Consider the following 18,847-nt stretch of genomic DNA (forward strand, 5'->3'; position numbering starts at 1 on the left):
ATTAAATCTAAACAACACATAACACTTACAGATTTTTAAAATACATCTCACCCTCTCATACTGGTCAGAATAGCTAAAATTAACAACTCAGGAAACAAATGTTGGTGAGGATACAGAGAAAGGGCTAACCCTCTTACACTGTTGGTGGGAATGCAAACTGGGGCAGCCACTGTGGAAAACAGTATGGATTTTCCTCAGAAAGTTAAAAATAGAACTACCCTGCAACCCAGCAATTGAACTACTAGGTATTTATCCAAAGGATATAAACATAGTGATTTGAAGGGGCACACGCACCCCAATGTTTATAACAGCAATGTCCACAATAGCTAAAATATGGAAAGAGCCCAGATGTCCATTGACAGATGAATGGATAAAAAAGATGTGCTATATAGCACACACATATATATAGCCCACATACACACACACACACACACACACACACACACTGGAATATCACTCAGCCATCAAAAAGAATGAAATCTTGCCATTTGCAATGACATGGATGGAACTAGAGGGTGTTATGCTAAGTGAAATAAGTTAGTCAGGGAAAGAAAAATACCATATGATTGCACTCATATGTGGAATTTAAGGAACAAAACAGATGAACATAGGGGAAGGAAAGGAAAAATAAAATAAGATAAAAACAGAGAGGGATGCAAACCATAAGAGACTTAACTCTAGGAAACAAACAGAGGGTTGCTGGAGGGGAGGTGAGTGGGGTGATGGGGTAACTGGGTGATGGGCATTAAGGAAGGCACTTGATGTAAGGACCACAGTGTGTTATATGCAACTAATGAATCACTAAATTCTACCCCTGAAACTAATAATACTATATGTTAGCTAAACTGAATTTAAATAGAAAAATAAAATATTTTATTAATAAAATACATCTCTTCACACTTTTCCAGCTTTAGCCTCAGCTGATATTGAAAATAAAGTCATTAGGTATCCAGTTCTGAACTGGATTGTCTGGTATTGAAGCAGTATTCTGAATAGGGGGTAATTCATTATTATATTATGATGGCATGTCATGAGAATACTCATTTACTCTACCGGAATGCCTACTGCAAAATTAAGCCAACTTACCTCCTAGATGAAAGCTCATGATGCTTGCTGGTCAGTCAGTGCATTCTGGGAACCTGGGTCTGCATTAAATCAGCATTTCCTCATTTTTGAATAACTAGGTGTTCTGTGACTACCCTGTGTGACTGGTTGTTTTCATTGAACAACCATAAGCTCTACAAATTGAGATTATTTTGACTCTTACCATCTTTTTTTTTTTAAAGATATTATTTATTTGATTAACAGAGAGACACACAGCGAGAGAGGGAACACAAGCAGGAGGAGTGGGAGAGGGAGAAGCAGGCTTCCCGCTGAGCAGGGAGCCCAGATGCGGGGCTCGATCCCAGGACCCTGGGATCATGACCTGAGCCGAAGGCAGTCGCTTAACAACTGAGCCACCCAGGCGCCCCGACTCTTACCATCTTTTACTTATGTGCACTTCTTATGGCTTGAAATGGTTGCCACCTTAAATCAAGATATCAAAATTTTAAAAAATTAAATTAGTTCTGAAACTGTATTATTTTTGCCATTTTTCAGTATGAAAGTTTTAGTCATGTTGTGGAAAGATTATTTTCTAGTTTATAGAGTCAATATATTTACTTTGGAACTACTGACTACAGAAAAAAGAACCCTTAACTATCTGAAGGAGTGCTTATCCTTTTAAAAATACTACATTGTTGGGGCACCTGGCTGGCTCAGTCAGTAGAGCATGTGACTCTTGATCTCAGGGTTTTGAGCTCAAGCTCCATGTTGGGTGCGGAGGTTACTTAAAGTAAAAATTAAAAAAAGAAAAGTACCACATTGTGCTCTGCTTAGCTACTTGGCTAACCATACTAAGTAAAAAGTGTGAGTGTATATGTATGTGTATATATTCTAATATGCCTTTCATTTACTTGTAAGTAAAAGATAAATTTTAAAAATAAATATAAGACAAAACACAATGTAAGAATAAGATGTTATGTAGATTGTCATAGCAAAATTTCCACATAATGTATTGTTTCAGTAGTTACATTTTTGTGGGTCTGGCAATTTTGCTGAAATAATCAATTATGTCTTTAGGTAAGATAAATCTGAACACTCTCTGAGAATAATTTGGAATAATGATCTATGTGATAAGTTTAACTTTTCCATGGACAAAAAATTGCTAAAATGTCCAAAGGACCCTAAACACCTGACTTAGAAACTCTACCTCGTGCTGATAAGGAAATTTGTCCAGTTCATTAGTTGATGTTGTAGGGTTTGGGATGGGGAAGTGGGAAATAGGTAACCATATATCCTCTTCTCTGTAAGGGTGACACTGTCAGTTTTGCAGCAGGCATTTACTAAGTACCTACTTTCCATAAGATTAATTTTTGGAGGTACCTAAATGAAGAGAACAAAATATCTGTCTTTAATTGATTTGTAAGCCATATTAATGTAAAATAGATTATATAGTATTTTTTTTCCAAAATGAACATATTAGGAGCATATTTTTGGCTAGACATTATTCAGAATACATCTCTATGATGCAGCATATCTGTTTGCTGCTGTGTTGAACTGCATAGAGGAGAAAAGTGCAAGGAGATATATGATAGAAGATTTAAAATGCATTTGTAGAGGCAAATTTCCATTCTTCTCTGTAGAAAAGAAAAACACAGTAAATCTACATCAGTGACTTGGTTTATGTTGTAGAAAGCAGCAAACAGCCTATTAACTCCTAAATGATTCTCAGTTGAGAAGGGCCACAAATATCATGAAGGACAGAGAAACAATGACACAAAATAATAAAACAGGAAAAGTCAAATCAAGTCTGGAAAGAAGAAGCAAGTATCCATGAAGTTAGCTTTGTACTCCCTCGTGGAGAAGTTCTAAATTATCAAACATATAATTAATCCCAACAATATCTCCATGGCAGAGAAACGCATACGGACTAATAGAGACACTAAATGATGACTTCATCTACTTATGTTCTTGAAAATAAATAGGTAGAGAAGAGAGACCTGCGGATCATGGAACTCAAGTAATTAAATAAAGTTCTCATGTTAAATAAAATATTCAGTTCACGGGTGCCTGGGTGGCTCAGTTGGTTAAGCGACTGCCTTCGGCTCAGGTCATGATCCTGGAGTCCCAGGATCGAGTCCCACATCGGGCTCCCTGCTCAGCGGGGAGTCTGCTTCTCCCTCTGACCCTCCCCCCTCTCATGTGTGCTCTCTCTCTCTCTCTCAAATAAATGAATAAAATCTTTAAAAAAAATATTCAGTTCACTTAAAAATAATGGGATTAGGAGGTCTTTTGAACCATAGGTGAGGTATTTTAAAAGGATTCAGCTTTTCTCCTTTTAAGACTGAGTTAGCCTCTGTATACCTACTGTAGACAGCCTGTAGATAATGCATTAATTTCCTGTCTAAGCGTGGGTGCAGAATCTCTATGACTTTTTTGACTGGAGAGAAAACCTGGATTTGACTTAGTTTGGAGAATCCAGAACATGGTATTTTAATTGTTCTGCTGTCATGCTCCTGGCTTCTTCTCCCCATCCCTCATGCCCCAGAGTGCTGAGCAGATGGCTCTACAGTTGTGAACAGGGTCTGGGACAATCTCCCTGTGGGGCAGACATAAATCTTGCCAAAGGGATACAGAGAGAAGTTTGTTTGTTTGTTTTTTGCTCGATTTTTCCATTTCCAGATTCTCAGTGTAATTGAAGGAGAAAACTTCATTCACCACGAAGTAGCTACCCCTTACCCATTGATCCGTATTCTTTGCCTCTTTCTTGCAAATTTCAGAAAGAGATCCTTTTAGGTTTTTAAAATAAGTAGTCATTCAAATAAACGTTTTTCCTTCATCTTTTTTGGAATACAAACTATGAAATTGGTTACTTCATCTCCCATAAAATATTGAATTCATTCTGATGCGCCAGAAATGCTGGTTGTAAGCCGTCTTGCCAGCAGACATCATACTGCCCTCAGCAGCTGGAACCAGACTTAGGCATGATGATGCTGGCTCTGACTTCTTTGACATAACACCTGTCTACTTACCTTTGTATCTATTCACACACTTGTCACTCCTGGGAGAAGGCATTCCAAACTTCTAAGAACCTGAAGCAAACTCTGAAATCTGGTCTAATTCCTACAGCACTGGGGCATAAATTGTATCTACCATCACATAGGACTTTAGGAAATACTTGTGGAAGAATTAATACAATTCAAAACTCATTAAATGTGCCACATTATCACTTGTCAAATTCTCAGGTACTTAAACAGATGGAGTTCTGTGTGAATGACCTTTTCCTAGACAAGAAGAAGATAATCCAGTGAGAAGTCAATACCTATTTAATTTTATTTGCCTGCATTTTTCATACTGATTGTTTATTGCCAAATTGAGTCTAATATAATGACATCCATCCATTGGATGGTAATTAGGAGAAATAGTGACAATACTTAGGACTCTAAAAAATGGCATGGCAATTATTCATCCTGCATATAATTATTGTTCTTGATTGGTCTTGTTGAGGCCAATCATGTGGAGAATGAATGCAGATGCAGGTAGGACTGAGGTTCTAATGTTGTTATTCTGCTCTGCCAGGTGTGTTGTAGAAGACAAGAACTCGAAGGTGGCCTGGTTGAACCGTTCTGGCATCATTTTTGCTGGGCATGACAAGTGGTCTCTGGACCCTCGGGTTGAGCTGGAGAAACGCCATTCTCTGGAATACAGCCTCCGAATCCAGAAGGTGGATGTCTATGATGAGGGTTCCTACACTTGCTCAGTTCAGACACAGCATGAGCCCAAGACCTCCCAAGTTTACTTGATCGTGCAAGGTAAGAAAAGGTGGGATAGATGGGTGGTAAGGGAGAGGTGAGAAGCAGAAAATAAACATGTACAAAATATTTGCAAAATCCTTTCTGAAGGAAAAAAAACCTTTCAAATGCATTATTGCATTTAAATGTCTATTTTCTCTCGGAAAGGATAGACTTAAAATAAGAGGACTAAGGAGAATATAAAAAGTGCCACTGTGAGCCAGTACCCTTGATGAGAATATTCTCTCTTAGCCCTGAATATAAAAGCACATAGCAAAGCCCCTATCTATTGAAGAGGTTGGAACAGGGTAACAAGAACACACAGAATGCTTAGAACCATGTGAGGTGCACTTTATCCGCTGTTAGGTACTGGATGCTTTGCTGAAAGCTTGATTTTTATCTTCAGCATAAAGAATGTTACTAATTATCTGTTTTTATGATAGTAAGTGTTATTTGGAAAAATAAAATTTCCAGAGGCCTTGACATCCTCTCAGCTGGCCAGTTTTCTTTTCTTTTCTTTTTTTTTAAATTTTATTTTATTATGTTATGTTAATCACCATACATTACATCATTGGTTCTTGATGTAGTGTTCCATGAGTCATTGCCAGCTTTCTTTTTAAATTGTATCTCCATTTAATGGTACGTTATTTGTGAGCAGATCCAGTGACCAGGATCTGCAAAGTCATTGGGGACAATCTGCTTCTAGATTGGGGTTCCCAAGGTCACATCTGAGTCATGGTTTTATAGGCTGAAAACCCTAAGTGGCATACACATGCCCCAAACTATAGCTCTCATGAGTCCCTTCCCCCATAATTGCAGGATGAGAACAAAGCTGATCAGCTGCACAATTTTATTGCAAGGGAAGTTAAACCACAAGCAGTATCAATCCATCTATCAGGAAAGATCTAAGCACTAACAAATATTAGGGCTGTTTTCATGTATTCTTGATTTACAATTTTATGTAAATTTAATGGAAATTAGGCATGGTCTTAGGGCTCCTGTCAGGATTCCAATGCAGTCAGTGGTATGGGAAAGTTTGACTGTAGCTTCTATTAATGTGTTATGGAATTGATTATTGCAGCATTTAAATTATTGCTCTCCCAACTCCTCTGATTAATAGATTGAAACTGGAGTAAAATACATCAGAGACTGTCCGGTCCAGAGGTGGTTTAGTCATGTGACCTCTATCTCAGTCCATTTGCAATGGCTGACAGCTTCATTTTATTGAATGTTAAAGGCATGTCTACTGACTTGCAAAGTTCCAGTCACAGTCCAGACATAGAATGTTTTCCTTGTAGTTGAGTACAGAGTGGTAGAGCTCCATAACATGATACTTCAGGGGTTGGATCTCAGGCAGTCCATTATAAATGTATAAACATAACCAGAGATGTATAAATATGCAATTGGGTTAATTTACCAGCTCCCTCAAAAACACAAGTACGACATACATTCTCTCTCTCTTTCTCTCTCTCTCTCTCTCACACACATACACACACACCTTCTTCAAAACAAAAGAAGTTCTATCCCATGCAATGGCAGAAGGAGGGGAGGTAACTAGTTTTCTTAAAGCCCCTTATCTAATGACCAGCTCCATATTATATTATAGATTCCTACACAATTTTTTTTTAACAAGAATGAGAATTCTCTTTTTTTTTAAGGTTTTATTTATTTATTTGAGAGAGAGTGAGAGTGAGAGAGGGAGCACCAGCGGGGTGAAGGGCAGAGGGAGAAGCAACCTGTTTCTAGGTGAGGAAACAGAAGTTCATTAAATTTAGGTTACATGCTCAAGGTCACATGAAGAGTTGAAGGAGTGAGTAGTTTGGAGCCAAGCAGACCAAGATTCAAATCTGAAGCATTTTCTACTGGAAGGGAAATTTGTTGTTATGACTTTAAAAACTACCATATTTATATTTAAGTCAGCTCTTAGCACCAGATGCCCCAAGCCCTCTCCCCCTTTTTTTTCTTATTTATCTATGTACATTTTAGTTATGAACTAAATGTACTAATCCTGAGAGGGTTAGAGCTAGAAATAAGTTAGATCATACTTGCATATATTTTCATGCCATGTTGGCGCAAGTGAAATTAACTTAAATTTAACTAACATGAAGTTAAATTTAATAACTTCATATTAAGTGAAATTTAATAAATGAATATTAAGTGATGGAGAAGAAACTACTAAGTGCCAGGTACTGTTTATTCTATTGCAAAGCCTTCAAGTTTCTTCTAACTGGTCTAAGAATTGAATTGACATAAAATAGATTAATAGGAGAAAAATCACATTTAATTTCATATATATGGGGATCCACATAGACATGAGATTCCAAAAACAGGCAAAATGAGGTATATATATCACCCTGAACTAAAGAGAAAAGGCTGCTGGTCTGGGACTTCAAAGGAAAAGGAAAGCAATTCACAGGAAAATGAAAAAGAGTAAATGTTTGGGAAGCAAATGTTGCTGAGCCATCCAGAAACAAGGGGACATAGGGAGGACTTTGATTAAACAGTGCTTGCAAGGGTCCTCCTTATCTACTGCCCCTGGTTCATATTATAATGTAGTTATTTATGGTGATAACTCTCTTGCTGGAGCAGGTCCTCTATCTAAATTCTTTTAAGCAGTTAGAGGGAAGGTCAACATTTCTTCCTGAGTCTTTGGGCCTTGATTATTTTTAGCTCTAAATAATCTGCATGCCAAAAGTACAAATCTTGGGGCAACTCTTTCTGAACCCCTACAGTTCATTTTCCCATTGATTCTAATAATATTATTATTTAGGTATTAATAACTTTATTATAAATAGGCACAAGCTTAAAGTTCAGAGACAATGAGGAGCCTGCCCAAGGCTGCCTGTTGGCCTAGGATAGGGTTTCAAACCCATATCTGTGTGATTCAAGATACTATTGTATTTTTTTTTAATCACATTGCTATGGAAGAAAAAATGAGCAACAAATCCTATACTTGTAAGAGAGGTGAAGAAAGGATCTTCTCCTCCTTGAGCCTAAGTCATGAAGGGGGATTTTTTTTGACAATTATGTGGATGTTGGCATTTTATATCTAGCACCAGTTGGCTGATCCACTGCCCCTTAGGACATTAAACCTTATGATTATATCAGTGATCATCCTGTTTTGTTCATACTGCTTCCTACTCATGCTTCAACCATGTGTTTTCACCATATCAAAGATGCTGTTTCTAAGAATGGCTGCCATCCTTCTTCCTTCCACAGCACCTTCCTTCAAACTATGAGTCTTTTGAATTTTTCAAATTCTACTTTCCTCACCCTTCACAGTTTCTGTTCATCCCATTTAACTAGTCATTAAATAAATACTGTATTCTTTTTTTCTTGCCTAATGGTGAAGCCACCTTTAGCTCCAAGATGCTATGAGATATCAGGAAAGAATAGCAGTTGAGAACGTGGGCCTTGAAGTCACACTGCCTGCTTCAAATTTCAGTTTTCTTTCTTCCCTACTTAAATAAATTTGGTGGTAAACTGCTTAATTTCTTTAAGGCTCAGTTTTGTCATATATAAAACAGATAAAATTCAAATTTTAAATCCTCCCAAATTTATTGTAGGGGTTAAACTAGATAATCTATGTAAGCCCTTAGTCCAGTGTCTGAATATCATGTGTTTTCACCCAATAAGATGATGATGGTGGTGATGGTGGTGATGGTGATGATGATGGTGGTGGTGATATGATGATGATGACAACCAACTATGATGCTGCTGCTCCCGAATCTGTCACAAGGCTTACTTTGGCCCTAGGGCTATTGCCCAGAGTCTAACAACTGCTTCCGCTTCTTGCCTGTTACCCTTGTGGTGGACTCTTTCAGCTTTTATTTTAGATCCTTCCTGTCCATTTTCTTCAGTTGTCCCTTTTCTTAGCATTCAGTCTTTAGCTTTACTTCCTTAGGATTTTGATGGGCTTCTTAGACCAGCATCACTTTAAAGTTCTTAGTTCCCTTTATTAAGCATATTGAGGAGAAAATGCAGCATGCTTCACAGCAACACTTAGAGGGTTTGTTAAGTTTTAGATTGGTGGGAACTTCCCAGAATTTCTGATGAAGTAGATCTGGAGGCTGGGGCTGAGAATATGCATTTCTAACACACTTGAAGGTGATAGTGATTCCACCGATGCAAAGACCACACCTTGAGAACCACTGCTCTAAAAGAATTGCGTACCTTAGGAACATCAGAAGAAATATTCCTGTATAATTTCATTAATTTCAGATAGTGTCACACCCCCAAATACACCTAAAACTAATCTCACTGGACATGAGACAGGGAACAGGTAGATTGAAAATACCTTAAATTTAATGGTAACATCTTAGGCCCTCTGAGATTACTTACCTAGCCTAGTCCTGTGGAAAGAAAATCTCCTCTCTTCCCAAACTGTCCATTTTCAGGTATCAAAGCTGAAAAAAAAAAAAATGGTTGAGACACAAAACTGTTCTAGGCTTCAAAAATCTGACCTGTATACATTTTTAAGTATTTGTACCCCTTCATGTTTTTCATGTTTCACTTTCCCTGGAAGCCTCCTTTCCTTTTATATGTATTCCCACCACATTAGTGATCATTTAACATCTCCAATATTTTCTCTCTGTTTTTGTCAGTTTGTGAGGGTCATTACACATAAAATATCCTGTGTTGAAATAAATGTGCTACATGGTTCACTAAACTCAATCTTTAGTTAAATGACATCTCTACACACCTTCCCCATGAGGTACACAAGTGAAAGTTTTGCATCAGCAAATACACAAATCAATAATGATCTCTGGGTTGACTTGTGATTAGTGGTATTAAATGTTGCATCTGTGGAACCCAAAGCTATTCAAATATGAACATGCTTTGAGATACTTAATGATGGGACTCATTTCTAAAGCCAGATATTTTGGTTCCCATACCACCTTCTTTACAGATTCTGAGACAAAAGACTAAAAAACACCATCCTTAACTTTAATAAACAGAGTACTTTGACATCCTTCCTATTAATAATGTCCATTTCTTCTCCAGAGGTTATCCTCCTATGATCGTTTTTTCTGATCATGCCACAGATGGAGGCACTTGCTTTACAACTGTGTTTCTCTTTATGTGATCCTTGCATAACCTGCAACAAAGTCAACATTTTGGTTTATTGTACTTGTCAAAATGTAGATTCCTGAGAACCACTCCCAGAACAATTGGACCAAAGTCCCTGGGAATACAGCCAAAATTTGCAAATACACTGTGTTCTCAAGCCAATTCAGATACATGTGAAAAACCAAGAACTCCTGTTGTAGGGATCTAAACAGTTAGTGGGAGGAATTTGCTCCTACCTGCCTGTTCATTTTCCTGTAAGACACAGCATCAAATTGTATCTAATGCCCTGTGGAGCAGGTACTAGAGCCTTATAATAGAAAAATAAAAAATAAAATAAAATAAAATAAAATAAACCGATGTCCTTATTGAAAACAGATGTTTTGAGTGCTGGGAATAGTGGCCTCAAAAATGAGATTTTTTTTAAACTATAACATTAAGAATCTCTATGTGTATATGAATACGAAGGACACCCTAACATGACAGAATTTTTTAAAAGTGAACCTTATTTTAAAATATCTTATGCAGGAGCACCTGGACGGCTCAGTCAGTTAACCACCGGATTCTTGGTTTCAGCTCAGGTCATGATCTCAGGGTCATGAGATCGAGCCCTGTATCAGGCTCCGCACTGAGTGTGAAGTCTGCTTTAGATTCTCTCCCTCCCCCCTCTGTCCGTACCCCCCCACTTGCACTCTCTCTCAAATAGATAAATAAATAGATAAAATCTTTATAAATAAATAAATATCTTATTCACCATTCCTTGCAACATTTATATTTTCAAAATTTTATTACATTACTTTTGTGCCCAGTACCCATACTAGAATGGTCATTTCCATGTGGAGTCTTTTGTTCTCTTTTTATTCTATTCTAATTTGGTTACCATTGTTGTAGAAATGACCTAATCTGCTTATAATAACATTGGAGAATTTTAAGAAAACATTTTTGGTTTTTGAAATGTATTTCTAAATTAATATTTAAATTTCACTATAATATTAAAGAGAACCCCAGACATTTTTCTCACCACTGTGATACAAGTCATATGCATAGATTCTGAGAATCTAGTACAAGTAAGGAAATTTATTGCATAATTACCTTAATTAAACCAATATAATTATGGAAAAAATATGAAAGTGGGACTTCTTGTAAGAGCATTTGTGGCCTTTTTTTTTTTTCAAATCTATATGCCTAAAAAGCCAGATTTCCTGTACCTCATAATTTTAGAATATCCATATTGACCTACAATTGTAATTCTATAGATTCCCTTCTTATTTAAAAATTGAAAACTCAAATGTTAGGAAATACAAATGTAATTTTTTTCATGAATACTGTCTAGAACTTATTGTTTCTAGGATTTAAATTCTTAGAAGCATTTTAAATCCTATTAATCATTCCTAATTCTGACCGGAATGTATTACCCAGAACTCCAAGCAGGTGTCTCTTTTATCTCTCTTAATCTGTCTTTTCTTTCCTTCTTTCATTACTGTATTTCCCTTTTATCCCATTTTGTTTTCCACAGTTTTAGTTACCCACAGTCAACTGTGGTTTGGAAATATATAGTCAGAAGGGCAATAATAGCCTAACATCACAATGCCTATGTCATTCACCTCACTTCATCTCATCACATAGGCATTTTATCATCTCATATTATCACAAGAAAAAGGGTGAGTACAATACAATAGGATACTTTGAGAGAGAGAGACCACATTCACATAGCTTTTATTACAATATATTGTTATAATTGTTCTTTTTTATTATTAGTTATTGTTTTTAATCTCTTACTATACCTAATTTATTTATTAAACTTTATCATAGGTATGTATGTATGTATAGGAAAAAACACAACTCATATAAGGTTTGGCACTATCCATGGTTCCAGGCATCCACCAGGGGTCTTAAAACGTATCTCCTGCAGATAAAGAAGGGGGCTACTATACTTCCTTTATTCCCCTTTCCCTTTCATCTTTCTTCTTTCCCTTCTTTAATCAGCATCATGTTGCATTGATTATCTTCTCAGTAACTTAACATTGCTTACAAAATTTCATATAAAATATTTGTCAGTGCTTCTAACTGAACTTAGCCTGGAGTTCTTCACATATTTAATACAATAAAATAAAGAATTTTAAAGCTTCCTTAGTTGGATTTGATCTAGGGTTAATTCTGTTGATTATTGAAAATCCTAATGATTAGCTGGAATTCTCATTTGGAGTTCATATGCTGAAATCTACTAATTTTCCTACTCTTCAGCTTAATTTTTCAGACAATAGTCTCTTGATTCTCTATTAAAAAGCCATGTTCTGACTGTAAGGACATTACTATCCACATCAGCAATCAGACAGCTAGTGTAATGGGAAGAAGTGACTCTTTGGGACTAAACTATTTGAGATTATTTTGTTGGAGAGGAAAAATTTTTATGTATCCTTCAAAGTTCTTCTTGAGATTCTTCAAAGAATCATATTGACATGAGACAAATTAGCAGGAGAAAAACAAACAAAACTTTAATAACATGTATACCTTCTGTATACATGTGAGAGACCCAGGAATACTGAGTAACTCCCCAAAATGGCCAAAGCCATCACCTTAAATACCATCTTCAGCTAAAGATAAAAGATGTTGGAGGTGGGGAGTCAGTTGTGGGAGCTTACCAGGAAAAGCACAGTAAACAAGAGTTAAGGTTGTTGTACAGAGCTAAGTCATTACTTTCTCCACTGACAAGAGTTTCTAGAGATTTAGAATCAACCCCCTCTCCCTGGTACAGTAAGGGAGACACCCTCACAAATGGACATTTTCCTTATAAATGTAAATGTCTTTTACAAAAGGATAACTTCTCAGTTTTCAGAGATTGTGTTATGTTTGCAGTTTTAAGTTGATATTCCACTTGTGGGAAGGACTTCAAATTTTATCTAAATCAAGCTCATCCCCCCAAAATTAATTACTATCTCCAAGCTTTCTATATGTATCTGCAGTCCACCCTTTAGCTATCAAAATAAATCAACTATTTATGTCCACATACTTTCTATTCTAACTTGCATTTGTCCTTCTTGAAGATGACAAAAAATAAGGGACCAGAGACAGTTATTTTAGAACCCAGAGTTGGCTCAGTGTAAAACTCCAGACTCCATGAAAAGAAGAAAGCTACCTGAAGACAGAGACCAATTAATGATCAGCTATATTCAAATCTTGAATCATTACCATTACATCAATTTTAACACATTATGGTCAGAATTTTGATGGTGATCAGGAAGAATTTGGGAATGGGGATTTATTCCATTTTGGAACTGCATATGCTAGATGGTTTAGCTGTATCCAGTCTATACTACAGATTGTTTTCCTTACACTTACATATCATATGTGACAACTGACAGATGGGCTAGTTTTTACACAGGTATTTTACCTATCAAGGTAAGGATAGCTACCTTTCTAGTATTTTTAAATAATACTGTAAGATACTCTAAATTGTCATCATCTATAGCATTTATGTTTTCTATACATTACCAAGAACAAATAAACAACCCCCCAAAAAGAAACCTGTGTACTCTTAAAAATATTAAAGGCAACTTTTTGAAGTCATATATTTAACAGTCAAGAAAGATATGAAATGTATATTAAATGTATATGAAAAAATATATAAATATATATGCCAATATACAAGTACTTTCATTGTTTTCAGTTTTCTCTAAATAGGTAACATTTATTTTTGGACAATGAGATGATTTGGGTTGTCTTTAAAATTTGTCTTAGGTCTGCTTCAGTGACAAAGTATACAAAACATAGTAAGGCCCCTTTCCTTGTTCTCAATCAAAAAGCTAATAGGCAAGCTCAAGTGTAGTGGAAAAGCAGCCCAGTCTGTATCCCAAATGGAACACAAACACTACAGGGACCAGGGCTCACAAAAGAAGGACATCTGAGTAAGGAGGCAGTCACGGAGGATTAGGACCTTCGCTACATTCAAGAAAATTGAGAAAGTAAATATATTGAGGTTAATGATAACCAATTTTTCATTGCTGGGGAAGAGAAGTATAAATATGGAAAGGGGATAGCTAAAATGAACTGAATGGTATTGGATCAAAATTGGAGTTACTCGTGTTTATTCATGAGTCTTAACAGAAGATAGATAGATGATAGATAGATGATAGATAGATAGATAGATAGATAGATAGATAGATAGATGATAGATAGATAGATAGATTAGATTAAACAGATGTATGCATATGTGTATATTTTCTAACCTTGCCTACTGAGAGGGCCTCAGAGCACTTATAACTCAGTAGCAGTGAGCATAGCTAGCATCCAGATGTTGATTTTAGAATATCATTCTTAACATAGGCAGTAATTTCTTTGACATCAACCATAGCAACATTTTTCTAGGTATGTCTCCTAAGGCAAGGGAAACAAAAGCAAAAATAAACTATTGGGACTACATTAAAACAAAAAGCTTTTACACAGCAAGGAAAACCATCAACAAATCAAAAAGGTAACCTACTGAACCAGAGAAAATATTTGCAAATGATATCCAAAATATATGAACAACATATACAACACAACACCCAAAAAACAAATAATTCAATTTAAAATGGACAGGGAAACTGAATAGACATTTTTCTAAAGAAGATGGCCAACAGACATGAAAAGATGTTCATCACCCATCATCAGGGAAATGCAAATTAAAACCACAATGAGATATGACTTAACATCTGTCAGAGTGACTGTTTTCAAAAAGACAAGAAATAACAAGTGTTGATGATGATATGGAGAAAAAGGATCCCTCGTACTGTTAGTACAGTACCTTGTAAATTGGTACAGCCACTGTGGAAAACAGTATGAAGTTTCCTCCAAAATTTTAATATAGAAATACCATATGACCCAATAATTCTATTACTGGGTATTTACCCAAAGAAAATGAAAACACTAATTTGAGAAGATATGTGTAGCCTTAGGTTTATTACAGCATTATTTACAATAGCTAAAATATGGAAGCAGCCTAAGCATCCATCAATAGGCAAATGGATAAGAAATATGTGAGATATATATATATATATATAATATTATATATTATATATATAATATTATACAGCCATAAAAAAGGATGAGATCTTACCATTTGTGACAACATGAATGGACCTAGATGGTATTATACTAAGTGAAATAAGTCAGACTGAGAAAGACAAATACCAATTGTTTTATTGGGGCAGGAAAACTCTTGTACTGTTAGATGCTAACATATTTTGTAAAGATAAAATTATCAAAACACTGTATTTTTGGTTTAAGGATGACCAAATCTTGGATATAGATGAAATGTGTAAAACACTATCCCATGTAATTAGAATGTACATGATCTAGATTTATTTAAAATCATGGAGAAGGTATGATTATTCAACAGATGGTTTTGAATAACTAATTAAAGAAAAAATAGAATTGTATTTTTACTGAAAAACCACTCATGAAAATTAATACCACATTTTTTAAAGACTTAAAAGTAGAAAATAAAGGAAAAGCCTGGGGGAACCATCAATAAATATGTACCATAACAGAGTGAGGAGGGCTTTCTTAATATAAAAGCAAGTGCAAAGAACACAAAGAAAAAAAATGAATAAATTTGTCTAGGTATATATAAACGTATAAAATTAAGGGAAGTGATAAAGTGATTTAAAAACAAAATATGTAAAAAATAATGCTTTAATGTCATTGGTATATGATTACATGTCAATAGGTCAATAAAGGGAGAAAAAATATCAGTACAGAAAATAGGACTAAAATTTGTCTAAGGGCATAAAATCAGTTTACAAAAGGACTCGTGGATATAGCAAACATATGAAAAACTGTGAAAACCTCACTAATAATCAAGGAAATGCAAAGTAAAACAGCAATAAATTGTTATTTTTTAGACCAGTAATACTGGGAAAGGGTTAACAAAATGTGGCTAGGCTGAATTGGCAAGTCAGTATGAAAACTGACACTTTTCTATCTCCCTGTTGAGAGTGTAAATTACTGGAAACTTTGCTAGGGTATTGTGGGGATGTCTATCAAAGTTTTAAAACATATTTGTATCATTTGACCCAATAATTCCACTTCCATGAAAATCCTTTGAAATGCAAACAGATTTTTGTACGAAGTGGTCATCACCAAATTATTTTTAAAGAAAAGTATGAAAACCCCCTAAATATTCAGAATAAGGAATGAGGAGATTAAATTAAGGTCATTTCCTAAGCAGAAATACCACTAGCATGGACATGAGAGTAGCTGCCAGCACCAACCTCTCCCCTATGTGTAGAACCTTTATCTTTTCAATACTGGGGTACAGACATAACCCCCCAGTGTAAAAGCAGAAATCAAATGCAAACACCCTCAAAACTATGGCTCGGACAGGAGATCCAGGCCTTGAAACTTGTACCTGCCAAAGACTTGGAATTATTAATAGATATTATTGATACAAGAAACTTGAGACCAAAAGAGTCTATTTGGGTAATTGGTGGCACTAGTGAAAGTGAGTTTATATATGACAATACCTCTATTACTGAGGTTTCACTAAAGCCTGGATTGAGAGCCATGTTGGTAATAGTGAAAGCTATAGCACCTCATGTTCAGATTTACCAGCAGTCATGCTCCCCTCATGATCTTTTGGCACTATTCTGGTTTTGCAGGCTTCCCAGTGATACTGTGAGTTGCAGTGAGTTCCTCCTCTGCACAAGACAGCCAGAGATGTTTTCTCTTTCTTCCAACTTAAAACTCTGAGTCACACAACTAAGCAGCCAGCCATTGACTATCATGCTTTATAAAACATATTATTACATGATAAATGTTTGCTGTACATGGTTAAGTGAAATGGTAGGTTACAAAAAAGTATAATCCGTAACCTGAATTTTGTTAACTATAATAAATACACATACCATATGCACTCATATATCCACTGGAAAAAAAGAAAGAATGAAATATACCAAAAATGTTTTAAAGTTTTTTGAGTGTTTTCTTTATAGGTAAATTTTTATGTTATTTAGTTTCCAATTGTGTTTGTGTGTGTGTGTGTGCATGTGTATCATGTTTGGAGAATAGCTTAAAAATTGTTAAAATAATAATTATGATTATTGAAAGGACAGACTTTTAGAAAAATTTTCAGAGAGCACAATTTCTCTTTGGTGCCTTCTACCTCCATTTTGTTGTTGTTGTTGTTGTTTTCTCCGTCTTTCCATCATTCCCTTTCCTGAGTGTTTCTCTATTTTTTTTCTTTTTTCCGGAGTAGAAGCAAACTCATAAAATCACCTATTCTAAAAATGATAAGGCCTTAATTTCATATGTCTTGCAAAGATACATTCTTTCTAAAGAGATATTATAAAGATAATGCTAAACACACACACATGCACGCACGCACACGCACACACACACACACATTACAATATCTTGGAGAGGAGGAACAAAAACAGAGATTTCATGTGAAAAGACCTTGTCAGTCCTCTCAAATTGAGTACAACTGTAGAATAAACAAGTTTTTGTATAAATTTCTAAGTCCCATCTTTTTTTTAAAAAAAAGATTTTATTTATTTATTTGAGAGAGAGAATGAAATAGAGAGAGAGAGCATGAGAGTGGGGAGGGTCAGAGGGAGAAGCAGACTCCCCGCTGACCGGGGAGCCCGATGTGGGACTCGATCCCGGGACTCCAGGATCATGACCTGAGCCGAAGGCAGTCGCTTAACCAACTGAGCCACCCAGGCGCCCTTTAAGTCCCATCTTGATTTCAAAACAAAACAACAACAACAACAAAAAATAAAAACCTCTCTAGATTTTTTTAGATGCTGCTTTAATATTGAATTCATTTGCCTGTCTATCCAAGCTGGAGCCCACAGTCTCACATTTAAGTGGTCTCCTTCCTGGCACACTAAATTCAAGTCTATTTGATTTTATCTTGTTTTGACCTCTTCTGTCCCTAGCCATGGGGTAACTCCATATTCTTTTTCTCTATTTTATCTAAAGGTTGCTAGGAAATAAGATATTGTAATATTTTATTGAGTACCCTACGAAGTCATGCTAACCTCAGCTGAGTCCTCATGCTTTCTAGAAATCTCTGTTCATCACTGGTGGATTTTCAACTAAATTGCCTAAAACATTTTTTCCTAGTCTTCCTTATTCTAAGTTTACAACCTTCCACTGTTCCTCTCTTTTTAAAGTGCCAATCTGTTTAGAATTTTTTCTATTTATGCTCTTTAAAAAAAAGTCTATTAGATACACTGCTAATAATTCTCTCTCTCTCTCTTTTTTTTGCAATCCCTTTTCTTCTTATGTCCTGAAATAATGCCCTTAGTGTTCTCTCAGACTATGTCAACTTGAAATTTTTTAGTTGTATGATCTTATTTCTGTAGTATGTTTCATCAGAACCGTCTGTGCTTCTCTTTCCTGTTCAAATTCTGTCCATTGATGACCTCATCTTTAATGTAACATCTGTACAGTTTTATTCCAAGGCTTTGTTGCCAGCCTTTCCATTGGGGGTGGTGGTGGAGTAGAGAATCCTAGTCCAGAAATATTTCATGAGCATTTTTTTTTCTCTCTACTAGCCACTCCATGTTTATTGTGCTCAAGTCAAAATTAACCACTCCCTCCAAAGCATCTCCCCCTCTTCCTTCTGATTTCCTTTTTTTAAAAGATTTTATTTATTTGTTTGAGAGAGAGAGAGAGGTTGAGAGAATTAGTGGGAGGAGGGGCAGAGGGAGAAGCAGACTCCCTGAGGAGCAGGGAGCCCGATGCGGGACTCCATCCCAGCACCCTGGGATCATGACCTGAGCCGAAGGCAGACACCTAACCGACTGAGCCACCCAGGCGCCCTTCCTTTTTGTCAATAATGGCACAATTGATCTCCCTGAAAGAAGAGCTATTTCTAACTTTTCATTCCCATCTATCCCAATCTATTTCTTCCATTCAATCAGTCACACGTTTTTGTGAATCACGTTTTCTACATTCTCTAA

At 35.9% G+C, this 18,847-nt stretch overlaps 1 protein-coding gene across 2 annotated transcripts in view; it reads left to right on the forward strand.

Annotated features, from left to right (window-relative positions):
- LSAMP (limbic system associated membrane protein) overlaps nucleotides 1-18,847 on the forward strand; it is a 656,844-nt gene that overhangs the window by 337,976 nt on the left and 300,021 nt on the right. For both annotated transcript variants that reach the window (XM_035000116.1, XM_035000115.1), the window contains exon 2: nucleotides 4,621-4,853. In XM_035000116.1, coding sequence (XP_034856007.1) covers nucleotides 4,621-4,853 — 233 coding nt within the window. The remainder of the gene's footprint in view (nucleotides 1-4,620; nucleotides 4,854-18,847) is intronic.

This window comes from Mirounga leonina, unplaced genomic scaffold (genome assembly GCF_011800145.1).
Source record: "Mirounga leonina isolate KUSES-001 unplaced genomic scaffold, KU_Mleo_1.0 Mir_115, whole genome shotgun sequence".
Classification (NCBI taxonomy): domain Eukaryota; kingdom Metazoa; phylum Chordata; class Mammalia; order Carnivora; family Phocidae; genus Mirounga; species Mirounga leonina.